Genomic DNA, 27,481 nt, shown 5'->3' with positions numbered 1-27,481 from the left:
ATAAAAACATCATTAATTTTTTCAAGCACTGTAATCTTTTAGTAGTAAAATGTAGTCTCTTCAAAGCTAAATTTGAATCAAATTTTATCCATACTCCAGGGAATATAAAATCCTAAAGCACTCTCCAGGGAACAGGAGATTACCTTCAGATCATTCTTTAGCGTTCACCCCACGTTCATCTCAAATATTACTTTAGCTCAACTGTGTCTTCCCTTTGATGGTTTACTGTGAAATACCGTGTTTTCGATAAGCGTGTTTACTTAAAAAGACACTACCTACTCACCAGGAGATTATCCCCCTCCTCTAGCTCCAGGGATCTTTTTAATCTTTGAAGAAAGATTTAAAGGTCACCAAAAATCCATATCCTTATTTGTCTACTTTTCTAGCTCAGGGTTAAACAAATATATATTTTCAAAGACTTTGTAAGGTAGTTAAGAATTTGACTTTTAAAATCAAAAGGTTTTTAAGATACTCAAAAATTAATGTCCTTACAATACTGTTTAAATCGATTCATCAAGCAAAAAAAGAAAAATCAATTCTCTAAACAATTTGTATTGCACATATTATATAAAATATTGACCGTATAAAATATGCAGCTACTCACCGCTGGGCCTGGCAGGCCAGGCATGCCTCTCTCTCCACGTTGCCCAGGCATGCCAACAATTCCTCTCTGCCCGGTAGTTCCAGCTGGACCAGGCGGGCCATCTGGACCCTAATATTGAGGACAAACTAAAATCTGGAACTATTCAGGGTAAAACCGTACCCACGGAATTTACTGTAAGTTGGGTACAGCTTTATAGGTTTTTCAGTATGAGAAAGAACTTCTCTGTTTCACAAAACCACACTATATATGAGTACTCATAAATTGTAATCCACACAGAATCTCTAACATATTATTTAAAGGTGAAACTCATCAGTTGGAAAGAAACTGAAGATTAATGTGAATATTGACTCAATAAAAGAGGTAACTTCAGAGAAATTTTTTTTGTCTTTTTAAAAAGACAGAAAGTTCAAAAATAAAGAAAAAATATTTATCTAAACACAATATTTAAAGGTATTTGCATTTAAAATATAATATACATCTATTTTTTAAAGTTATTAATAATGAACATTTAATTTTTTTGTTTAGTATTTAGATACCATATCCATTACTGCTATATTTTATATCTCTCTATATATATATATTTTTCTTAAAGCAGAGAATTATAAATTAAAATCTATAGGGCATAATGCACTTTAAAAATTTAGGAATGTGCCCAGCATAATAGTCAAGCATTTTTGTGACACTGGTCATTACGGCTTTCTATTTGTAAATATCTCAGTTGAAGGTGGTCTGGAACAAATATGCCAAACTTACAGGTTGCCCATCTTCTCCTGGGTCCCCTTTGTCTCCTGGGCCACCAGGGGGGCCAGCTGGTCCTCGATCTCCCACACGCCCATGAGAGCCAGGGTCCCCACGAAGACCTGGAGGTCCCTCCTTCCCAGGTTCCCCTAAGGGCCCCGCGGGTCCTGGAGCTCCCTAGTATTACAAAGAAAGAAAGACACAGGAGGGCAAAGTGGAAGCCAAGTAAGAGCGACTGATAATGCTGTCTGCCTCAGATGCAGATGTCCAAGCCTGCAGGTTCATTTTGCCTGTGAGATAATCAGTCATTCAATAGGATTTATACAAAAGAAAACACAGCTGTAGATTCATTCCCCAGGGGAAAAACTAAATATCATTTGCAGTCAATTTCCTTTGAATAATTTTTAAAGAGTGGTGCAACTGACTTGAATTTTCAGACTTATTTAAGGCTCCATTCCAATTATGAATATCCAATATTTTATTCTGTTATAATTATTAATTGTTATGATTTTATCTTATAATGAAATAACATTTATTAAAGAAAGTTTCATAGATACATCTTAACTGAAGAGAATGATTATTAGCACATAATATTGTAAGTGTTCAGTATCTAAATGGAATAATAATCAAACATTGGTGTTAAAAAGAGCTTGCAAATTAGCTCCTCCAAGAAATACTAGATTACTAAGGATGATTTGCTTTGCTGAAATTTTCTTGGCATTATTGGAATAAGAGTTGTTAAATAAGAAAACATAACATTAAGGAATTAAATAGAATAATAAATATAACTCAAATGTATACATGTGTGTGTAATTATTTCACTATTAATGACTTGACTCACTAAGTTGACTTACAGCAGGGCCTGGAGGTCCAACTCTGCCAGCAGAACCTGGAAATCCTGTAGCACCCTAGAAACAGAATATCATATAAGCAAATTTTAAAGTAATATCAATTAGTTACATGTAGTTTCCTGAGATTTGTTTTACAGGAAGACTGAAGCCTTTAGATTTACTTTCATGTTGCAAGCAATACATTTTTTTCTTCACGTGCATCTCATATTTGAAGGAATTAACCTAGATTAACTGGCAAGAAGGGCACTATTTTCTTTTGCCATGCAAGTAGTGCTAGAGTCACATTAATATTTTATGTAACTGAATTAAATAAAGTGCTTTCATATTTTTTATTCTTTTATATAGGTAATATGTTACTTACATTACAGATGAGGCACCTGGGTCTCCAAGATTATAAACTTGATTTTAACTCAAATCTCCATCTGAGTTAAGTGCCTTTTGCACTACAGTACAGTTGATACAGATAGTAATTTGTTATTACAGCTTCAGATGAAAATGATCTTTTTCATGACCAGGAAGCCCTAGATAACTAGAATTAGCTATGCATACTTTGCAAAACATCAAAGAAACTTACAGGCGGACCTTGGGTTCCTCGACCACCTTTTAGTCCAGGAACACCATTAGGACCCTAAATAGAAACAAACAAAAGAGCACTGTAGTGAAGCAAAAGAGGCTCTATGTACACTCCAAACATGGGGCACTTGATTCAAGTTAAGCCTTTTTGTTGTTAACTTACATGAGGGCCAGGGGATCCTGCTAACCCTTGTGGTCCAGGAGAACCAGCATCTCCCTTCTGTCCTGGCTCTCCAGGTTCACCTTTTACTCCAGGCTGTCCATCAGGGCCCTACATGAAATTATACAAACAAGAAATTGATTATAAGACAGGAAAATTATTTTAGAGTAATTATTACTAATGTATCAATTAATCATATATTTTGAAACAGTGCTTTTTAATCAGTATTAAAGCATAGTAAAGGAAAAAAAAACTACTCTGATGAGATCTTTCAGGACAGCCTGAAAAATAAGCTATCCCACCACATTTTCATTTTAATAATTACAGCTCAACTAGCACAAACTCAAGTTTTGTGCCAGTCTATAAAAAAATGTATTGAAAATGAGAATATTGTCTAGAAAACTGTAAACTTTCCAGAATTATTAATACGTCTTAAAAACATATGACAATGATCATTAAACTTATTAAGAGAAGTGTTTACTTGTAAATTAGGGATATTTGAAAATTATACCTGGGGTCCAGCAAAACCAACAGCTCCAGTTGGGCCATTTTCACCACGAGAACCCTAGACGGAGACAAAGATTACTGTAGCTTTCACACATTATTCTAAACAGGAACAATATTTTAAAATATGATCATATAAATTTGATATTTAGACATGTAAATATAGAAAGATTACACATATTGCTTAAGAAAGACCCTTAAGAATTATATAAAAATATAGGTCACAGAACAAAATTCCCAAGGTCAGAAGTCTCAAAGCAGCCTCCAAATTATTCAGTAAACAAGCCGTCTAGCTAGACTTAGTAGATTTTATAGCAGGTAATTTTTAAATGTAATTAGAAATACAAAAGCTAAAGACCAGGAAGTAATAAATAGCCTAAAATCAATAAGCATCATTTTATATAAATACCAAAACCAAATGATGAATTGTTTTATTGCTCAGTCTTGCACTAAAGAACACCAAAATACTGTCACTTACAGGATTGCCCCGGGAGCCTGGAGGGCCAACTAGACCTCGAGGACCAGGTTCACCCTAGAAAGCAGATTTCAGATGGTTATTGTCCAAAACAGCAGCTAAACAGAATACAATTTTAGGACACTAGTCATTGTGTAGGGGGAGACAGTGGAAAAGAACTCTGAAATGATCTTGCTCGCCTACCATATGTTATAAAATGGAAAGATTTATGAAAGAGCCAGCTATTCAAAACTCATAATTTTGAGTAGACAAATTAAAAACTTGTGACTTACCTTTTCTCCAGTAGGACCTGCAGGACCTGGAGGGCCCAAAGGACCCGGAAGACCCTGTCAATTAACAGAACATAGGCATATTGAGGGAAGAAAATGCACAGAAATCTTCATGCCTAAACAAATAAACAAACAAAAAAGAAACGACTATTTTGTTTTAACTTGAGTGCTTTTGCAAATCACTATCTATAATAAAGATAAAAATCATTATCTATAATAAATGATATAATGTATATATTTTCAAAATTTTTCCGTCTAGTTTAAAACCATTCCCATCAGATTTTCTCCACATGGCATTTTATCTCTTTCATGCAGCTCAACTCATGCATACCTGAAACTGTTTTCAGGTATTAGGGCTAAATTAATGCTAAGCTTCAAAAGTGTTTCTGCTTCTTAGCCTAATTAGCTTTGCTAAAATTTATTCTGATACTTGACCACAAATTGAAAAGAGGCGTTCCTTCTTTTGCATGTAGTACTATATTCTTAAATTATAATAGCAAATTATCACTTTTTATTTTTAAAAAATGAAATCGTGTTAAGGCATTTTAGGTTTTTGTTTGTTTGTTTTTGTTTTTGTTTCTGTTTTGGCACAGGGTCTCCACTCTACATTGTCCAGGCTGGAGTGCAGTGGCTATTCACAGATGTGCTCACAGCACGTGCATCTTTGAACTCTTGGCCTGGACTCAAGTGATCCTCCCATTTCAGACTCCAGACTAACTGGGACTACAGGCACAAGTCACCATGCCTGGCTTAGTTTTCTTGAGATGAAAAGGAAAAGTAGTTAAGGTTTACAGCCTAAAACCTCGGCTACTTTGAGATTTCTAGGAATAAGAGAGCTAACACTTAGAGGACAGGACAGCTAACACATGGGGACACAACCTGAGTCTTCTTGACACATTATCATAGTCTTGAAACTGCTGGAATATTGGAGTCCTCTCTCAAACAAGTTCTCTATCTGATATCTGCATATGCAGCCCAAATATACTTTTATCATTTAATTTCTGTATTTATTACTGAAGAAACTTAAGGAACAAAAATGACTTTAATTTTACAGTTTTGACAAGCACCTAAGAAATCTGTGTTCTTATAATCTCTGGGACTATAATGGAATATACGTCCATATTAGTAGAAATACATATATTCCATATATTGCAATTTATATAATACAATTCCCTAAAGGATTTGATGGAATATAAATATCACTTCATTGCTTATGTTTATAGATTTTTTATACAGAGGAAACATGTTATTCATTTTTTCCCTACTATGAGATGACAGTAAGTGTTTTGCTCTGCTTCTTTCCTGCAGCAATGTATTATCCTCATTAAAAATAAAGCAGTCATTGCTTACATCCTGATCCTAGCACACTGCAATTTCAAAGTTAGTTCATAGGCACAATAGATACATATTTTGGAGTTTCCCTTAAAACAAACTACCAATGCATCATTCCTACAAATAGTACTGCACTACTTATTCATTCCAGGATATTTATGATGTAAAATATTAAAAATATACCAGATTTACTTGACTATTTTTGAAATGTTAATCAAATATTAGATTTAACTAAAAGGCAAGGTACATCTTTTGTGCATAATTTGTTAAAAGAAGTGGTGTATCATTAATTAAATTTGCATAAAAAGGACTAATTACCCTAAGGTGAAACTTTTCTACTACATTTCACCATATTTTCTTAATCCAAAGCTATTATAACCAATATATTAACAATTACTCAATGCAGAACCAAATAGCAGTTCTCTTTCATTACGTTACAACCGCTATTGCCAGGGCATACATGACAACTAACAGCAAACGATGTCATACTGAGACAGAAATCATTCATCAAATATCAGGCACTATTCCAGAAAATGATGGATGTTAAAGCCATTGTAACTAGCCACACTTACATGAGGAAATCATTTATGTCTGAAAATATATTGTCCTTCAAGTCTGATTGTCCCAGGAATTATAAATATACATTCTAATTTCAAAGACCTACTGCTCGTCTTTGCAGTTGAGCTGCAGTTGAGCTGCACGTCAGTTTCTGACATGACATTAAACAATGCTTTGAGGTGGACCATCCTTCTTGACATTCTGCTTATTCAAACTCTTTATTAGTGAAAACATTAATGATGATTTACTGTGCAGTAAATTTCTCACCCCAAATATCCAGTATACTGAGAAAGAGTTATCACAACTTTGGTGACTCCACAAAGCTCTACTTGCTATTGCTGGAATGAGGGATTGGCCAACTCACTAGATTAGCATTTTAACAGAAATAAACCTTGTATATGAAATAAAAAGATGATAGAGAAGAATAAAGAGGGTTCCCACCTCCTTAAAGCACCTATCTCATAGGGACAATAAATATGTTTTTACTTAAGTTTCTCTATTTAATTCAGGGCAAGCAAAATAAATACCCATTGCTGGGTATTCATGTGAGCAGATCTCACATGTCATTATTCTCCAGTTCCTGACTACCAAGGAAACATTATTAACTTTATTTTGGAAAGTTCAGGCAAACTTATATGATACTGTAATGTTGGTTACTAGCCCAGCTAGAAAAAGAATGCTTTTACTTACTCTGGCACCATCATTTCCAGCTGTGCCTTCAGCACCTTTTTCTCCTATGCCACCCTGGGAAAACACACAAAATATAATTTATTCATTTAATTGTCTCTTTCCCACATTTGTGTGTAAGTTTCATGAGAGTGAAGGGTTAATTGTCATTTTCCTAGTTGTATCCAGTTGAGCCTGGGATGGCGGCTCACACTGTGCATTTTTTCAGTATTTATTAGAAGAATGAATGAATGAATGAATGAATGAATGACTTGTGACTCAGGATGATAGAAATAAAACCCGCTCAGGAAATCACTTTCAGTATAAAGTCTGAATAAATGAACTTAAAAAAAAAAGACTTACTCTGTCACCCTTGGGGCCAGGAGTTCCTGCAATTCCTCTTTCTCCCGGCATACCTTGAAGACCCGGTGGACCTGTATCTCCAGGGGTCCCAGATGGACCTGGGCTGCCCTAAAATGAACCAACATTAAATGACCACACCAATACATTAAGATTAATGAAACTGCTTTTTAGCGGGTCAAAAATAGTTGATATCAGCAATTTCATGTAGTTCAACTTAGTACTTATATTTTTATCTAAGATAGTTGTCTTTGAGTGAGTTGATAATTTTGAAATTTGAAAAATCAGATTTGCTTTTTTGATTGTTGGTTTACATTTTCAACTTTTCTCTTATGAGGCAATTGAACACTAATTCAAATAAAAATAATACAGTTGCCTTTTTTCCCCCTCTGTTGGCAACATAATAGAAGATACTAAGAAAGAAAGACATTACATTTGGAGAAATATTTCATTCTCTCTTTAATGAAACTGATATTTGATATTAGCCTGGCTTTTCAGCTAATATAGTATCTAAATTGTAGTAGACCATATCAATCACTATAACTGTGAAAATATTAAGGGGTCTCATCCCGTGATCATGAAAAATTCTACTTCAGTTGTTTCTACTAAAGTTGGCCACATTATCTTCCACCAATCGCTAAATGGCACACATTTCTGCCTTATGATGCATTGTATTTTCAAATTTCAAAAATTCCATATTTTCACATATGTAGTAAGCACAATTGTGGGACCTGAGACAAGGAAAGTGAAGCATATTATTATAAAAGCCTCCTAATAAATTACGGAATTTTCTATTTCTTTCCTCTGCATTTTCATAGAAGCCACTAATAAAATGTACATAAACATTAGGAATGTTTTTGTATATGGAAATCTATCATCATGTGCACTAAACCACAATCCCCATCACAGAAGAGAGTCTTCTGTTTAGCTGATACTTTAGTTGCAAGGGAAAACCCTAGTAAGCACTCATTAAATATTTGTGGAAAAAGAAAATGATGTAATCAAATTATCTTTCAAACACAAGACAAATGCATTCTAGCACCATCATGTGTTTATTGAGCAGTACTTTTAAAGAATTTTTAAATACGGAGATCACTAGGATACTTACTTTTGGGCCATCAGGACCATGTCCTCCAGCCATTCCCTTCTCACCAGGGAGTCCAGTTATTCCTGGTTCTCCTCTTTCCCCAGGATTTCCTCGTTCTCCCTAGCACAAAATTGGAATGTCAAATAATCTCAATACTTGATCTAAAAATGGGTTAAAATATTTCTGAGAAACGGCTTCTACCAGGAAACATTCAGAAATGAGACATTGCTAAAGCTCAATTTTCTAATTTAGCAATAAGAAATAAATTTGAAGTTTAAGGATATGCTAGTTTCATAGCACAAAATATTTCTCACAAAATTGATTTTTATCTAGTCAAAGCATTTAATGGTTAAAATAAATCTCAGTTTAAGAGTTAAAAAGATACCTTTTAAAACTGAAGCAAGTGGGAAACAAAATTAATCATGAAGATTGAAATACTTACTCTAGGTCCTAGTGGGCCAACTGCTCCGGGATCTCCAGGAACACCCTATAAATACATTTTTTTAATGGAACAAGAGCTTTGAGTTTTGGCATTTATCAGAAAACTTTCCAGTTCATACACCTAGTCTCTATTCATGTGCCATTAGAAGGCTGCATAAGCCAACAATATTAAAGAAAGAAAAGTACATATATTTTTATAAATAAGAGAATATCACATATCTTAGATGAAAACATTTTTCCAAAAAACTTCGTGTTATACCTGAATGCTTGATTTTCAGCAATGTGAGAGAACATGCAAAATACTGTTTCACAAAGATAGAGCATTAGTTTTCTTAGAGGCAACAAAATACATGCTAAATGTCTTTTTTTTACTAATGGAAGATGAAAAAGTTTAAATAAAGAAAAGTTATATAAAAAGGGCTAAAGAGTTGATCTTTTAAATAGAACCAATTCAATTCTACTCAATTTAGTAAATCTTTCTTGAGCCTATAATATGGACAAAGAACTCTATTAGATATAGTGGGTTCAAACTAGTGCAGTCGCTTCTACGTTAAAAGTTTCAGTTTGTTCTTAAATCAAATAAAGTTTGTCATTTTGAAATTTCTTTATTTGATAAAGATGGTAACTTTATTAAATAGGCCTCCAATTTTCTCCCCTGAAATGGACTGTCTTCATTGTGGCCTGATCTCCCTAAAAGCCAAATCTGATCATATTATTCCTTCCTTAAAAACCCTTTTTTCTTTTTTTCTTTGAGATGGACTCTCGCTCTGTCACCCAGACTAGAGTACAGTGGCATGATCTTAGCTCACTGCAAACTTGGCCTCCTGGGTTCAAGCCCTCCTGTGTCAGCCTCCTGAGTAGCTGTAATTACAGGTGTGTGCCACCACGCCCAGCTAATTTTTGTACTTTCAGTAGAGGCAATGTTTCACCATGTTGGCCAGGCTGGTCTTGAACTCCTGACCCCAAGTGATCCACCTGCCTCAGCCTCCCAAAGTGCTGGGATTACAGGCATGAGTCGCTGCACCCAGCCTAAAAACCCTTCCTTAGCTTCCCATTACTGTAATGATGAAGAACAAATTAGAATCAAATTAAAACCATCCATGATGTGGCCCCTGATTCACACTCCAGTCTCCTTTCTCCCCTCCCAAAATTATACTTCCCACTCTGATTTAGTAAGGTTGTCTCATTTTCTGGAGTTTTTTCCTATCTTTCCTCCTTCACTTTTACCATCATTCATCCTTCAGATCTCATATATTACTTTGTCTGGAAAATTTTTCCTAAACCCCCCAAGTCTTATTTAGGTGCATCTTTTTTTGTTTCCATAAACATAGTATCATAGTATCCCCTATCATAGCATTTAGAGCTTGCTATTATTGTAATTGTCCCATACTGTTTGACTCCTACTATACTGTAAGGAGGGCAAGGTCCAGATTGATTTTGTTCAGCTTGTTCAAGCCAGTGCTTTGTAGAGCCAAGCACACAGAGTGTTCATCAAATATTTATTAAATGGTTAATTAACAAATGAATCACTCAAAGAAAAATAAATAAATCTATGTGCCAGGAAAATTACAGAATAAAATTGTTAGTATTCATTCATAACTGTTTATATAAGTGGTTAAGAACACATCTGGGGAAGCAGATGACCTGGATTGAAATCATATTAGCTGTGTGACTTTGGGAAAGTAATCTAACATCTGTAATTTTCCTCATCTATAAAATAAAGATAAAGATAATGATAGTACCAGTATATAGGGCTGTTTTGAGAACTCAAAGAGATAATGTATGTAAAGGAAAGCACAACAGAGTCTCATGCACAGAAACTGATAATTGAGCCAGCAACATGTGGTGTTGCCATTATTATTATTTAAACACTTACTTGATCACCTGGCTTTCCACCTTCTCCAGGAGGCCCTGGAGGACCAGGAAGCCCCTAAAATGAAAGTAAATAAAATTGTGCATCTGTGAAAGTTTAATAGTCTACCAGTGTTAACAGTTTACCTTTTACAATTCATGGAGTCTTCAAGACTATATTTTCAAGGAAAATATATTGTTCAGACATTTTAAGCAAAATATATTGTTCAGAAGCATTACAAAAAAAAACTACCAACAAAACACAACAGCTAGTCAATTCATAGGATTATATTTTCATCTGCACATCACTTAGCAAAAAAGAGATAATGTAAGAGGAGTTTATTCATATTTGTTGAGTCTTTATGGCTCTGTGAACAGTATTTTAGACTGCTAGAATATTATTTAAAGTCAGTCCATAAAGTTTTTTTTACAAATTATGATCATTCCTCTTACTAATGTACATATTGATATATGTAGATAAATTATGAAAATTTGTTCAATAAAAAATTCTAGTCACTGTGCCAGTTAAAACTAGATCAGCCTTAAAATGGTTTAATCAACTTTGTTGAGATATCAGAAACAGTTTATTCCTGATATCTTTTTATTACTTTTTTGTTTTTTTATTTATTATTGAACATTTTATTCCTAACATACTTTTATTACTTTTCTTTTTTTTTTTTATTTGTTTTGTTCATAATTTGGGGTTTTGATCAGTATTTTTAGAAGTCCATTACTTTACTTTGAACAAAAGTGTTTGATTTTATCTATGTTATCTACTAAAAGAGGAATGACTTTTTGAAAACTGTAGAATTTAAAATCTTCTGACCATATATTTTGTATATATATTTTAAAAGCATTTCAGTTAATGGAAGACGAAATGGAAAACTGAATTAACACATACCTGAAAACCTGTGGGGCCTGGAGGTCCCTGTTCTCCTCTTTCACCAGCTAAACCCTAAGTTGTAAAGGAAAAAAAAAATTGTGAATATAGCCATATCTTTGTCTGCTTCCTGTCTATGTGAACCACTAGAAGTATTGCTGTTTCTTTGTATTTCTTCTAATCACATGTTTTTCACTTTAGCTAGGTAGTAAACTAGTATTAATAGTCATCAAATGGTATTGTTTTAAGTCTGTGGAGATGAGAAAATCTTCTAAAGCCAGTGAAGTAACTGATAACATGTATTTATTTTTTGATCCAAACTTAAATGTCTGGAGGCAACTGTAAACCTATGGGAAAATTGGATTGAATATGGGAAAACCAATTACTTTTGTATATCTAATCAAAAAACGTAATATTTATTGTAGTTTATTTCTGAATGTTGTAAGAATTATTTATCAAGACTTCAAAACCAGAATGACTACAGAAAGCAAAGCTAACATTTTAGAAAGATATTTAAACTTTCCCACCCCAAAACAAATAAATATGCCGAAATATTTCTGATAAACACTTCATTTTAAAAACCTAAAATGAAAATACGACCTCAAAGAGTAAGTATTATTCCTTTTGCCTCCTAAAAAATGACTTGAGTACTTTTTCTACTTTTTTGGAGGTGGAGTCTCACTCTGTGGCCCAAGCTGGAGTGCAATGGCGCAATCTCGACTCACTGCAACCACCAGTTCACTGGCTCAAGCGATTCTCCTGCCTTAGCCTCCCAAGTAGCTAGGATTACAGGCACACACCACCATGCCTGGCTAATTTTTGTATTTTTAGTAGAGATGGGGTTTCACCATGTTGGCGAAGCTGGTCTTGAACTCCTGACCTCACGTAATCACACCACAGGCGTGAGCCACTATGCCCAGCCTTAAATAAATTTTTATGAGATGCATTATTGAGAGAATTAGATAATTGAGTATTTAAATATTTTAAATAAAATACGTTATAAATAATTGTTACACATGATTTTCCTCAGTTGATATACTCTTTGTGACATATAAAGACCTTTGCAGTCAGACTTTTGAAGGAGTTTGAAGTAAAAGATCAATCATTATATTTAAAAAGACAGAAGACACTATATCATAGGAATCAAAAGAGAAGATATAACAGAAATTCTTCATTCCCATACATTCTTATTCACTTTTCCTGAAACTTAATGCATAATTCTTGAACAAACATCATTGAAAAATACTATACATATATATATATTCTCAATAAAAAAAAAAAATCACATACCGGTGGGCCGACGGGACCAGAAGGACCAACTTCACCATCTTTTCCAGGAGCTCCCTAATATCACACACAGATAAGTTGTGAGGTGAAGCCATGAGAATTTGAATAGTTCCTCTATTATTTTTCTTTAGCAAAAAATGTATACTTGCCCTCTGCCCAGGAACGCCAGCATTTCCTGCTTCTCCAGGTTTCCCAGGGTCACCCTAAAGAATAAATGAAGCTTTTGTAAAGTTCAAGTAGTTTGTCAAAAATATGCCTGCTCCAAATGAGGGCCATGATGAGATGACAAACATATTATACACTGTACTCACACTGCTACCTTTGGGGCCTGGAAGACCCATGCTCCCAGGCTGCCCTCTGATTCCTATGGAACCTGGAGGACCTGGACGACCATCTTCCCCTGGAGCACCCTATGGAATTAACAGGAGCCATTAAGTTTCCTGTAAGTTTTTTCTAAATATTGCATCACCTAAAGTGTCACTTGCCTTTAATTACTATAATGTTACATAAAGTTTAAATTATCTTGCATTTTTATGTTAAGGAATCAGGACAGTCAAATGGGTTTTTTAAAACCACTGAAGTATTTTGAGTATCTAGAACAGAGCTTTTATTGTTATCACGACATAAGCTTCCTCATGATGTTTCCTGACAATCATATTAATAGGGGAAATATTTCTTCTTTCATTTACTCTGGTTTGTGGTCATGAAAATTCAGGACTTCTATTTCACATTGCAGGACAAGGGAAGCTCTTAGAATATATAAGCTGTCAAAATTCATGCCTACTTATCCATCAAACATATAAAATTGGAAGGATATCAAAAAATGAGAATATTGCTAATAGACAAATTTCACCAATATTAAAAATTATTATCATTTTAACTTTTTCACTGATGTCAGGCAGAGAAGCAATTTCAACCTCAAACATTTATCTTAGTAAAATTTGATCTACATTTTTGTCAACTTGAAAACAGATCCTAAGAATATGCTTCCAGGTGTTTTAAATATGCAAATATGAGCAGCATCCACATGATCAAAAACATTTTAACCTCAAATAAATATCATTTAAGTTTCATGTCTATTGAAAAATGTTAGTGGTGTGGATTTCTGTTTAAATTACTTACCAAAGGTCCAAGTTTTCCTTCAGGACCTTGAACACCAGGATTTCCTGTCAAACCCTGAAAATAAAAAAGCAGCTCTTAGTTTGTTGCTGACCTGCAGTTGAAGTAAAGATTCTCAGTAGTAAAACTAGTGTTGCATTTTTGTCAACTGAATGGAAGGACATTTCTGTAAATCAGATAAATTTTTACGTGATATATTGTTAAAATAAAATTTATCAGAATTTCTCTGCCAAAATTACTTTACTTGCTATATTGCTATAAAATTATATTTACAAATATTCATAAATTCTTTACTTGCTAACAAGTTATAAAATATAACAAACAGTATTTTTCCCCTTCCAATTGATAAAGCTATTCATATATACTTTTTGAGAAAGAGAGATTAGAAGTTACTGTGTTTTCTATATATGATAAAAATCACAAACCAGTATTTTTTTAAATAGCGAATTGGGTCAAAACCGTAAAAACAAATGTTCTAAACTGTAAATATAAACCAAATCTAAAAACAAAGAAACAAAAACCCTTCAATGCATGCTCAGGAGCACTCCTCCCAATCAATGGAGAAAACACTTGCTACATTCTTACCCGAGCGCCTGGAAGCCCAGGTTCGCCTGGACGTCCTGGATCCCCCTGGCTTCCTTTAGGTCCTGAAGAACCTACAGGACCCCGTTCTCCTTGAGCGCCCTGTACCAAGGCAAAGCAGATGCATGAGGAAAAAGAGTATAGAAAAATAAAAGCAAGCAGAAATAAAATTACTGTTTTACAAATCAAGGCACTAATGTAACATACAAATATTTTGTCACCACATTCCTCCAACTAGCATTCTTCTCCCTATGCCTCTTAATACAGGAATTACACAAGAGGGGATTGGGGTTAGGCCTGACATCTGTATCCATATCCTTTCTGTATCTGAGCCCATGCAGGGCATAGCTAGATCACCATGCTGAAAAATGGCATCTTCTGGAGCACCCCCCACGTAAGTATCAACATTGACAGGGCAACCTCACCTTTGGCCCCGGTAAACCATCAGAGCCTGGAAAACCACGATTGCCAGGAGCACCCTACAAATGACCAAAATATGATTCTTAATTAACTGTTGTGGATTTTTTGCAATATGTAATGAATAGTTGGTTTCTATTTTTAGTACTATAAAGTTTTAGGAGCTGTGTTCAGTCAACATAGCTATAGATATGCATAAAAAAATCTGACTTGATGGGAAAAAATTTTAAATTTTGAAGAATATATAAGTACTGAGCCAAATAATTCTTCAAATCAAGAAATATTCTGCACTTTGGGAGACTGAGGCAGGCAGATCACCTGAGGTCAGGAGTTCAAGACCACCCTAACCAACATGGTGAAAACCTGTGTCTACTAAAAATATAAAAATTAGCTGGGTATGGTGGCAGGTGCCTATAATCCCAGCTACTGAAAAGGCTGAGGTACAAGAATCTCTTAAACCCAGGAGGCAGAAGTTGCAGTGAGCTGAGATGTTGCCACTACACTCCAGCCTGAGCAACAGAGCAAGACTGTCAAAAAGAAAAAAAAGAGAGAGAAGGAGAGAAAGAGAGAAAAAGAAGGAAGGAAGGAAGGAAGGAAGGAAGGAAGGAAGGAAGGAAGGAAGGAAGGAAGGAAGGGAAGGAAGATTCTAATAATTCATTGTAAAGTCAAACAGAGAAAAGCCAATATCTAGAGATGAGAGGCAAAAGTACCATCTAAAGCAATTAAAATGTCAACAATAACATGCATTAATGAGATTTTTATGAAACTCTTTACATTCTCCAAAGTGCTAGACAAATGTGAGATTATGGTTCTTCTTTTCAGACCTGTCTCACTATGCTCCAGTCACAGCTACCTCTTCTGTTCTTTAAAATCACCAAGTCCTTTCTGCCCTCCTTTGCTTTGCATTTGTTTTTTCTCTGCTAAGAATGTTCTTTCTTCCAAGTATTCTACTGGCCTATTGTCATCTTCAGGTTTCAGCCAAAATGTTATCTTCTCAGAGGACTCTCTTTCCTAACTACCTAATCTAACATTACACCACTGACATACATGAGTAGTTACTCTCCAACGTATCATGACTTTATTTAGTGTGTGTATGGCACTTTAAAAAGTGTGTACCTCTATTTTTATTTACCTGTTGACTTGTTTATTGTTTACCTCTCCATTAAAGTAAACAACTATTTACTAGTCGCCATATGAGGACTAGGACCATAGACTTCTTGTTCGCTGACATAATTCCAAGTACAGATGGCTCAAATTGGCATAGAGTACTGATTTAACCAATATTAGCTGAATCAATGAAGAATGATTAGTCAGTTGGCTCTTTGTATTTGCAGATAACTGTACTGACCTGTGCAAGGCATCTGAAAGCATTTCTCTTAACTGTTCTAGTTTTCCTTACTATTCTTATATTACTCAGGTAATTCCCTCACAACTATAAGAATGTGTTGTATTATTCAAATTTACCCTTTCTCCTACTGGTCCTGGAGGACCAACTGTTCCTGGGTCACCTCGGGGACCTCTTTTGCCTTCTTCACCAGGTGGACCTATCGGACCCTGAATACCATGTGGCCCCTGTTAAAAACAGAAGGACAGTTACCAGAAAGACCCATTCAACCAATGAATTATAGTTGGAAGACCCATTTAATGAAGTCAGTATTTTAAATTTTAAAGTATATGGAAAAATTAGATATTTTCATCTCAAGCTATTATAATTCTCATTATTATTTTAAACCCTTGAGCATTCTGAGCTGTATACTTCTAGAAAATACTATGATCTTCTTATCATTAAAACAATGAAACCTTACTGGTTCTCCTTTTGGGCCAGCTTCTCCTTTGAAACCTGGAACTCCTGGATCACCCTGAAAAAAATATATTGGTCTAAGAACCAGGACAGTTAGCTAGTCCAATAGTTACAAAAAACAGGCTTTAAAAATTCTCTACAGCTGAGTCTGTTTTGCATCAGTAGTATAATATAATTATTTTTAAATGAATGCGTGTGAATGTGTTAATTAGTATGTGTAAATTCTTATGAAATTCAGTATAATTTGGTAGCCATTTATTTAATTTACGGTGGTCTTTAAGATATTTATTTTTAAATCATGTTTTTTATCATGTATAGTACAATAAATGGAATTACTGAGTACTCAAATTTGAAAATTAAAATTGGAACTGTCAATGACAACTTCTATAGAGAAATATATTTAGGTTGTATTTTAGGATGTGAACTTGTTTACCCAGAATCAAAATAATTTTATATTTATGTTATATTTATTGAGAATTTAGCAACTACAAATAGGGCATCTCACTCTTGGAGTGTTCAGGGGTTTTCTATACGTGTGTCTTTAAATACCAATCATAATTTAGGTTGTAAGAACTGATTACAAAATTCAGAACTTGGTAAATGTGATACATTAGCAACACTCATGTTTTAATAGATCTGTCACCAGCACTTCGAATTTATCAGCATGACCACATTACTTGGAACAGATTTGAAAATATTTGTTTAAATATTTATTTTTATTTATCAAGCTAAAAGCTATTAAGCACAACTTCTCAATGTGTTTATTTCTTATGGGTTCATAAAAATATTTTTCTAATAAATAATTTCTGTAAAGTATGAAAACATTCAATCTGATTAATATTTTTGAATCACTCTTTAAGAATAACTTTCAAGAAATAGTTGTTGAACCCATTTTAAGCCAAACTGTCATCATAAGTTCCTATTAAAGCTTCATATTTCCTCACATTGGCTTGCATAATATTTTCATAATTTCATTATTCAATTATTTATAAAATTCTATGAGGTGAACCATAAAGTTACAATTTTATTATTTTAAACAAAAGAACACTAAAATTTAACATACTGCAATAATGTTTCACTTAGAATTTAAACATCCAAATTGTACCTTAACATTTAACTTTTACTTTACAAAGACTTCAATCTTTATTTCCCTCACTTGGATAACTCACATTATCTACGTTTCATTGCATCACATTACATGTTATTACTTTTGATGCTCTCAGTTAGATCATACTAAAAGATGACAGTTCTTTCAAAGGTCATTACCGGTTGGCCTCGAATTCCCTGAGGACCAGTGCTACCCTGAGGTCCTGGAGATCCAGGAGGCCCTGCTGAGCCAGGAGGACCAGAAGTACCCGGAGAGCCCTATGAAACAGCAAGGGTGATGTGATAAGTAGAGACACAGGTAGCCGTCTAGGGCCAGTGTCTAAAGAATCATGTCCATTTGAGCTTCACATGGCATAAACGCAGTACTCACCGTTGGACCTTTGGCACCAGGAGTACCATCAGTTCCTATTGCACCCTAAAAGGTACATTAAAAGTTTATGAAATATTAAGCAATATCTAGATACAAATATGGTAGTATACAGAGTCCAGCCATCTTCCAAAAGGAAATAGAAACATTTTTTAAAAATAACCAATGTTATATCATAAAAATTACTTTTTTTGGACTAATTTTCTTTTATTTATTTTTTTTTTTTATTGTACTTTAGGTTCTGGGGTACATGTGCAGATCATGTAGGCTTGTTGCATAGGTACACACATGGCAATGTGGTTTGCTGCCTTCATCCCCCCGTCACTCTTTTATATAAAAAATGTAAAACTTACAGGCTTGACAAGGGAAATATGTTTTTTCACAGTTTCAAGCACTCATTCAGAATTCAGAGAATATATTAAATTTTATATTTCAAAATAGCTAGAAAAGAGGACTTAAAATGTTCCCAACACATAGAAGTGATATATGCTCAACGGAATGGATATCCTAAATAACCTGACTTGATTATTAGACATCTTAGGCATATAACAAAACATTGCAGGTACCTCCTAAATATGTACAAATATTATATATCAGTAAAAAAAAATTAGGTTGAATTTGTTCTGATGTTACAAGAAATATCCAGCTTTCTGAGCTGGTTCTCAGATATGCTAGGAACTTACAGGAAGACCTGGAGAACCAACTGGACCTGGGGGCCCAGTTTCACCTCTCTGCCCCTGAGGACCTTCAGGACCTCGTGCTCCTGTTGGACCTGCTTCTCCCTAAAAGGGTGCAAAGGGAAATGTTAATTTAAGAAAAATACAGGAGTGGCATTGTACAAAGTTGACTGCTTATTTGGAATTTTACATTTGAAACCCAAATATTTAAAGAGTCCAAGGGTAAAAAGAGTATTGCAGGACATGTGTGTCCAACCAAGCTTAAGGAGTGGACTCAGTTTCCCACTTCCTTCTTAAGGGATGACGCTGGTGGCCTCTTCACTAGGAATATTTTCCATATGCAATCTCCAGTTAGAGAAGCACTACACATCCATCAGGGTTAGCTTAAGTTCCCTCACCGCTGAACCTCCACAAAATCTGAAATTTTTCTTTACACCTCTATCAGAATGTTACACTTATTAACATATTTAACAGTTAAGATCATCTAGATTCATAAAGAAAAACTAGAAACATCCCTACACCTCAGGCACAGCAAGTTACTAAAATATTAAGAATAGATATTCTTAAATGTGCCTGGTTTACTTTTAATATGTTCTTACATAAATACTCAGGCTATTCAAGCCCATTTCTGTATAGTGTATACATTCAGACTCTTTAACACAAATCAAATGAGGGAGAAAAACTGACTGACTCACTGTGTTCACAGGAGTTGTTTTTGTTCAATGTAAAGCTAGACATTTCAAGTCTAGCAACTTACCATGCAATTACAGCTTCGTGCCATCATTACGGGATGAATTATATTATTTTCCACTATTTATAAAACAACCTAATATGAGCTAAAATGTGAGTCAAGATTCAGACGATAGTTTTCCAAATGTGTGAGACTCACTGTAAAAAAGTCTATATAAAATTTCATATCCTCATTACTGAACAAGAAATTGTTTTCTTGCTATATAAGCAATATAGCGAATCATATTTCAGAGCATAAGATTTGAGTTGTAAAAATTCAATTCCATTGACCTTCAAGAAAGCATTTATCAGTAAAGTGGAAAACATCTGGACTACAAATGTCTAATCAACTTAAGTTTTGGTAACCTTATAAGCAAAATCCCATCTATTTTTAAACTAAAAAAACAACACTTCTTTGATAAGAATTAAAAGATATTTTTTTAAAAAACGCAAGTTTTTAAGAGCAGAACGAAGTGGTTAAGGTAACTCAATAGCTCCCTTTATTTCAAGTCAAGATAGTGAGTCCCGCTGGCAAATAAAAATGCCTAGTTAAGTTTTAATTTATATGAACAACAACTTTTAGCATAAGTTTTTCCCATGCAATATTTGGGACATACCTATACTAAACATGTATTCTTTGCTTATCTGAAATTCAAACTTAATGTGGTTTCTGTGTATTATCTGACTTATTATGTACCTGTGTGGGTCTAATCCTAAAGGGACCTGAAAAACTAAAATTCTAAGCCTTAGGAATCTCATCAGTATCAATAAAGCATATTGAATCTCTATTTCAATTCACTGAAATACAAAGAACTGGATGTGGAAGTTTGTTCTTTATTCAGAGAGCAGAGACCATGGTAGAACTTTGTAGGGAAAGCAGGATCCTATCCAAAAACAAAGATCCAGGAATTTTATGGTGGAGAGAGGTAGGAAGGAAAAGACAGAAAATTTCTAACAGAAACAGTTTTGCTAGATGTTTGAGTTTTATTAAGCAGTTTTCAGTAGCCAACATCCAGTACTACAAACATCCAGGAGGAGAGAGAAGTAACCAGAGTGAATGGTTGTATATAAACTATGATTGCTAGTGAAGTTAAAGTAAACCCCATGAAAGTTGGAGTATAAACCTCTTTCTGCTAATTCATAGCTTTGTGAGTATTTCCTTAACTAACTCAGTTTGGGGGTGGAGGGTCTCATAAAAAGAGTGAAGGGATTTTGCATGTTTGATAGGGGTATATAGAGAGTCTGGGCCAGAGTCTGTGGTAGTGACAATTATTAGGACTTCAGGGAGCAGATCAGATTCAGAGGAGAACCCAAGAAGATCCCGCCCACTTGAGTTCACATTGAGTTCTCAGTGAATGCAGGGAAAGGAATTAAGGCACCATTTTTAAAAAGCTGCATCCCTATAGCACAGCATTTGAAAATGTCATTAAAGAGAGCCTACAGAATCATTTGACTTGGTGATTCTCACATATTCAAGGAATATTTGAAATGTCAGCTACAGACATTTTTCTTCTGGTATATTTCAAAGTTTAAATCCAATTTGAGTAACATAACTAATAAAAAGCATGAACCTACATTGAGGGTGCCCTCGGCAACAGGCACTATGTGAAGGGTTTACATAGATGATGTCATTTAGCATAAGTTTTTCCCATGCAATATTTGGGACAACAAAATTCCATGAGAAAACAAGGTTTGGAGGGTCCAGGTGACTGTCCGTGACCACAGTCATTTTTGTACAGCATAATCTGGTGCATAATCTTTTCAGGATGAAAAAAGTCATTGCCAAAGGGAAACATGGTATCAGGGGGAATTGGATGTATTGTATTGCTTACAATTTGAAAGAAGTGTTCTGAATTAATTCTCCAGTTTATCTAACGTAATCTTAATGTCCTTCTACTGTCATCCTTGAATTTCTCCCAAAGTACTGAAAGAACCAGTTGTGACTTACTACAAATGTAAGTCATCCTACAAAATATGTTAATCCATTCCCACATGGAGAGCCAAATATTCTCCAAGCCCACTGCTTTAATGACTGTGTAGAATTGGGTCCGGGGATTGTGGGGTGCGGAATGATAACAAATGTTAGGTGAAAGAACAGCCTTTTGACAACCTCTAATTTATATAATCCTCCTATTGTTTGGAACATTCTGTTGTTTATTACATCTGGATACTCTATTCAAGAATAGAGAATTGAGTTCCAATTCAGCTTAAAGCTCCTATTCCTTATAGCTGTTCTGATTGGGGCATTAGAGTCCTAACACATCAGGTTCTTTGATATTATAAGGGTATAATTATAAGAAATTCTCTTTTAATTACAATTATACAGTTAATTTTATTTTTTCATTTATCTTTTTCCATATAATGATGGACAATGAGCATACTCTAGGCTCTTCCCTTAGTTGAAAGTAACTTCCACACTCTTTAATTAAATGTCATTCATCATTTTGGGACTCGTAATCACACAGCATTAAATATTGTATATTAACATTAACATCTTACCTTCATTCCAGGATTTCCTGGAAAACCAGAAGAGCCTGGTATCCCAAGAGGACCCTATTAAAAGAAACCAGAAAAGTAATCAGACATATATTTAATTAGTATCTAATTAGGCCAGTTTTAGCCTTTGGCATCATTTTGTATTTGACACATAAGAAAAACCTGGTTTTCACTTTAAAATCACAAAGATAACAGTGTAATTGTATTCTAAGTTTCCTTCAACATCAATTAGTAATGCTAAAAGATATATCCAAGGCATTACATATAATTGGATTACTCAAATAGCATAAAGGATTAAGTCAATCACAAGCATAAAGTGTTTGAAACAATTGCCTCTTGAGAGATATACTTTCTTTGTGTTAATCAAATAATGAAGTCTTTAGAAAGTTATATTTTATATCTAGTACTTCCTTCTATAAAAATGATGCTTAAGAATCATCTGGAGGCCAGGCACAGTGGCTCATGCCTTTAATCCCAGCACTTTGAGAGGCCGAGGCAGGCAGGCCACCTGAGGTGAAGAGTAAGACCAGCCTGGCCAACATGGTGAAACAATTGTGTATATTTAATCTCTACTAAAAATACAAAAATTAGCTGGGTGTGGTGGCGGGTGCCTGTAATCCCAGCTACTTGGGAAGCTGAGGCAGAAGAATTGCTGGAACCTGGGAGGTGGAGGTTGCAGTGAGCCAAGATCATGCCATTGCACTCTGTCTCCAAAAAAAGGAAAGAAAAAAAGAAAAGAAAAGAATCATCTGAATATTTTAGAGAGATTTTTCAGGCAATAATAAGTGGATATTTATATTACCCTACATTTGGGTAATGCACAGAATTTAAACCATTGATTATCACTGATTAAAAAGCTACATTTTTCAAAAGTGAGGGTAAGAGGAATTCTAGTACAGATTATTCTGACTCTTCAAGGATTGAACTTTAATCCCATCAGTTTTGAAATAATAAAAGCCCTTTCAAAGTATACTTTTTTTTTTCATCCTATGTTTTGTTTCCTACATACGAGAAAGAGGAAAAGATCCTTGGGGCAAATGATCTCAATTACTGTAATTATACTTTACTTTTGGCTAATAGCTTTAAATTTTTTTACCTGATGATATTTCAGTATTGGCTCATGTTGATCATGAATATTTCCTACTCTTTCTCTCTTTCCCTCATAATACTTTCTTTCCTTGGTGTTTTGTTAGTATAATTTACCTTGTAAATTGACGCTACTTTTGCTGTTGCAACAAAATAAAATTGTTCCACAGAATATTTATTTAGGAACATTTTCAGCCACAACTTTGTGCTCAATTACTATGTTAAAAAATGGCTATAATCCCAGCATTTTGGGAGGCTGAGGCTGGTGGATCACCTGAGGTCAGGAGTTCCAGATCAGGCTGGCCTACGTGGTGAAACCCTGTTTCTGCTTAAAAAGAAAAAAAATAGCTATAGAAAACATTTTATAAATATATTTGTGCAATTATAAAACACCACTTTTTGGTTTCCTGCAACAGCTATTCACATTAATGACCCTGTGGAATCATCTGCAGAACTTTAAAAAATACTGATTCCTGAGTCCACCTCTAGAGATTACATTTAGATTGGATTGGACATCAATATTTTTAAAAGTTTCCAGGCAACTTGAATGTACAGCCAAAGTTGAGAACCACTAATTTCATGACTAACAGATAAAGTTTACTACATGATGACTACAATATAAGTATGTACATTTTACTAATAACCAGTGTTAGTCATTTATGAAATAATTTATTCTAGATACCATTATATCTTCCTTTTTAAAGTCAGGGCACCACTATTTAAAGTCACATAATTTGATGGGAAAAGCACATGTATAAGTTGCTCTATAGTTCAGAAAATAACCTTATGACTTTAAGCTCTTTTTAAAAATTAAATTAGTTTTGTATTGCTTGTAGAGATACAATTTAAGTGTCCTTGACAGAATAATAGTAGAGGCTTTGATCCATAGCACTGTTACAACAAAAATCTACTTTATCTCCACAGAGCTCTTAGGATCCTTTGTACCTCTGGGTAACTCAGCAGTTAATGAGCAGCAATTGAGGCCATTCACAAGTGAAAACTATTGCAAGTAAGGGACTTTTAAAAAGGTAGTATGTTAGAAATGTGTCAAAATTTAAAATTGTGCCTTTGTTTATAATTTACATTTGATTATTTGTTTATAATTTACAGATGATTCTTTAGTCTCAGCTGTCTTAATTTCATCATCCACATTTCCAGGAGATTATCTTTCTCATCATAAAGTTTCTATGTTTAAAATCTCTGAATGATCTCACATTAATTACTATATAAAAGAGCTCAAAAACCCTTTAACAGGTAAGTATAGCCCTTCATGATCTAGATCTAGTTATTTAGCTAATTTGCAATGGCTAAATAAGTGTTCAGATTTTCATCTTCAAATGTGAATTATCACAGTTACAGATGATTACTTATGAAATAGTATAAGACAGTCCGAAGCAAAATACAATAGCATTGTCCATAGTAGGCATAAACAGCACAGTGTACAAAATATTGGTACACATTGAGACCTCATCATTTCTCATTCCATGTTACACTTTTACTCCCACAGCTGTATTTATTGCCTGTATGTTAAAAATTTCCAAAACTACATTTGAACTTTAAATTTCTATCTTGAGCTCCACTCTTGCATATCTAATCACAAAATTGAACTCATTTATTCTCATTCTAAACTCAAACCCACAAACAGTAGCCTGTTCCTCTTTCTTTATTTCCAATTTCAGATAAATTGCATCATCCATCAAATACTTAAAACCACAAATCTACTGGGCCATGTCCATTAGAGTTCTTAGCTCATTGATATGCAGTTGGCCTCTGTTAATATTAAAATAACTTTAGTTCCCATCTTTTCAATTTCTCTCTGGAATTATGCCAATGGTGTTCAAACTCATTCTTTAGTCTTAGCCATCTTCATTTCATCTTCAACATTACCACCTGTAATTCTTCTGGTCATCATATTCCTGTGTTTAAAATCCCTGAATGATCTCACATTAACTACTATAGAAAAGAGCTCAAAAACCATTTAACACAGTAAATATAGCCCTTCATGATTTAGCACCTGCCTCTCAATCCAATTTTACCTTCCTAGAATTTTCTGAGCCCACTGGGTTTTGTCATCTATCCATCCTATGGACCATGCTATATTCTTGCCCATTTTATATATTAAATACTTATCTCTCAGGGCTTGGCTTGAAAGTTGTTCCCATACCTCAAGTTGTATACTATATTATAGAGTTAGCAATCATGTTATACAACAATATTGATCTCTCTCTCTTCCTTAATAGAACAGTTTTGAAGAAGTACTGTGTGTCCACCAGCTTTTTATTCCAAGTATCTGAAACATGGTGAGTGCTCTGTAAATGTTTTGGAATGTACAAATGGAAGAATGAATGAGTAAATTAATGAATTAATATGAAATATAACTCACCATTGGTCCAGGTTTTCCAGGCATACCATGTGCACCTCGTTGTCCCTAATTAAGAGAAAAAGATGATAGGATAAAATTACATTTTATATATTTTCTCATAATTCATTTGCTTTATAAAAAATTTCCATGTTACAAATTGAAGAATAAATATTAAAGTTAACTAACAATAACCCTCACTCAGTTAATAGCAATATAAATACATTTACACAAGCTGATATGGTAGTAATAAATTTATCTATTCTTATAGCAATAAAAAATAAATCAAGATTTAAAAAATAAGACTGATTAAAATGATTCATTTTACTTTATTAACTTCTAACAAATGAACTCAGAGACAATAAAAATTTGGACAACTCAATATTCTTAATATGATTCATTTTTCTTTAATGTATCACCTTCTAACAAATGAACTCAGAGACAATAAAAATTTGAACACCTCAATATTCTTAATATCCAAATAAACTCAAAGAAACAATGTCCAGAAAACAAAACACACATAGATAAATTAAGTTAAAGTGAATTCTGTGGGTTTCACCCAAATCTCCCTTAAGTACTGAGGTATTCATTCTGTCAGCTGGAAATAAAACCTACTGATGGCTCACGATTGAGACATTGCCTAGGAATTGCCCTCAGCTAAAGGGAATTAGCTCTCCCAAGACTGTGCTCTTTTCTTGGTCAATGCAGGGATACAAAGCATTGGCTCCTATTTGAGACAAGTCTGCAAAAGCCATCTCAGCTCTATAGTTCCTCTGACACTGACTGAGGTCTCTGTTATAATTGCAACACAATTCAATTTCTCCCTCTGACAAACCCTGCTTTTATTCATTCCTTCAAAATTACAGTTTCTAAGAGTACTCACCAATAAATTTCCTGTACTGTATACAAGTCACTTTTTTGAGGCTGTTTCCTAGGAAACCTGACCTAAGACTCTAAGACCACTGATGCCAGAGTGGTACAAGAAAGCAAATTCTAAAATTGGAATTTTAAGCTGAATTTCCCGCTGGTAAACTGGTGACAGAGTTATGAATCACCCTTGGCATGCTGCGATGGCACAATGGTAAATATTGTCATCAGTGGTGAACAGAGATATTTTAAGGGAATGAGCTAGTGATGCAATATCTCAGACATTTGAGAAGAAATAAGAAAATAGCGATTAGAAAGCTTTTTATAATTGCATGGGTCTTGTATAGTGCATCTGTTAGAGAAGGACACTAAAAGGCTGATGGTGATTAATCACCAATGTAAGAATCCTCGGCAGCATTTTTTAAAATTCTCATCTTCTACAATCAGAGAGAAGAAAAAGATAAATATCAGGCCCAGCCCAGAACTTAATGCTTAGAGTATAAGAGCTCTTGGGATGGTTGAATTCTCAAACCTAGAAAGTCTGTTATGTCATGGTCAGAGTTCTGGACTGGGAGGAGTGGGACTCTGAGATTCAGCATTAGGATATATGGGTCAACACACTTAAGAACTTCAGCTGGGCCCAGTGACTCATGCCTTCCAACACTTTGGGAGGCTGAGACAGGAGGATTACTTGAAGCCAGGAGTTTGAGACAAGCTTGGACAACAATGTGAGACCCTATCTCTACAGAAAAATTAGTCAAGAATGGTGGCATGCATCTGTAGTCCCAGCTATTTGGGAGGCTGAGGTGAGAGAGTATCACTTGAGCCCAGGAGTTCAAGGCTACAGTGAGCAGTGACTGTGCCACCGCACCGTAGCTTGGGCAACAGAGCAAGATCATGTCCCCAAAATTTAAAGGAAAAAAAAAAAGAACTTTAAAATTTCATGCCCATCTAAAGTCTGGGCATACAGAAGTGGCCCATTCCCCCATTAATAGTTGGTACTTCTTTCTTGTTTGAAGATGATACCTAAGCCTCTACTTTAGCAGACAACATAAGCCTCCCTTCTGGACACTAGACCGATAACTAGCACTACTCCTGATTTTTAAAAAAGATATCTTACACCAAAGCATCTATAAGACCTAAACATCAGGTAGAGGTGGGATCTGAGAAAGAATATATGGGTCTTGGTCCTGAAGGCACTGAATCAAAAAAAAACAATATAAAGTTGGGAAACTTTA

At 34.5% G+C, this 27,481-nt stretch overlaps 1 protein-coding gene across 1 annotated transcript in view; it reads right to left on the bottom strand.

Annotated features, from left to right (window-relative positions):
- The window catches only part of COL5A2 (collagen type V alpha 2 chain), a 145,277-nt gene that overhangs the window by 16,296 nt on the left and 101,500 nt on the right, over positions 1-27,481 (bottom strand). Inside the window, exons 17-43 of the mRNA XM_012464104.2 lie at positions 25,401-25,445; positions 21,935-21,988; positions 18,713-18,811; positions 18,033-18,077; positions 17,822-17,920; positions 16,560-16,613; positions 16,219-16,326; positions 14,763-14,816; positions 14,341-14,439; positions 13,759-13,812; positions 12,948-13,046; positions 12,786-12,839; positions 12,640-12,693; positions 11,371-11,424; positions 10,495-10,548; positions 8,620-8,664; positions 8,199-8,297; positions 7,094-7,201; positions 6,755-6,808; positions 4,178-4,231; positions 3,909-3,962; positions 3,438-3,491; positions 2,930-3,037; positions 2,768-2,821; positions 2,197-2,250; positions 1,358-1,519; positions 605-712 (exon numbers count right to left, since the gene is read on the bottom strand). Of these exons, the coding sequence (XP_012319527.2) occupies positions 605-712; positions 1,358-1,519; positions 2,197-2,250; positions 2,768-2,821; positions 2,930-3,037; positions 3,438-3,491; positions 3,909-3,962; positions 4,178-4,231; positions 6,755-6,808; positions 7,094-7,201; positions 8,199-8,297; positions 8,620-8,664; positions 10,495-10,548; positions 11,371-11,424; positions 12,640-12,693; positions 12,786-12,839; positions 12,948-13,046; positions 13,759-13,812; positions 14,341-14,439; positions 14,763-14,816; positions 16,219-16,326; positions 16,560-16,613; positions 17,822-17,920; positions 18,033-18,077; positions 18,713-18,811; positions 21,935-21,988; positions 25,401-25,445 (1,980 nt within the window). The remainder of the gene's footprint in view (positions 1-604; positions 713-1,357; positions 1,520-2,196; positions 2,251-2,767; positions 2,822-2,929; positions 3,038-3,437; positions 3,492-3,908; positions 3,963-4,177; positions 4,232-6,754; positions 6,809-7,093; positions 7,202-8,198; positions 8,298-8,619; positions 8,665-10,494; positions 10,549-11,370; positions 11,425-12,639; positions 12,694-12,785; positions 12,840-12,947; positions 13,047-13,758; positions 13,813-14,340; positions 14,440-14,762; positions 14,817-16,218; positions 16,327-16,559; positions 16,614-17,821; positions 17,921-18,032; positions 18,078-18,712; positions 18,812-21,934; positions 21,989-25,400; positions 25,446-27,481) is intronic.

This window comes from Aotus nancymaae, unplaced genomic scaffold (assembly GCF_030222135.1).
Source record: "Aotus nancymaae isolate 86718 unplaced genomic scaffold, 86718_ANA_hifiasm-v0.15.2.pri h1tg000008l, whole genome shotgun sequence".
Taxonomy (NCBI): Eukaryota; Metazoa; Chordata; class Mammalia; order Primates; family Aotidae; genus Aotus; species Aotus nancymaae.
This window is presented reverse-complemented; position numbering and strand designations above follow the sequence as displayed.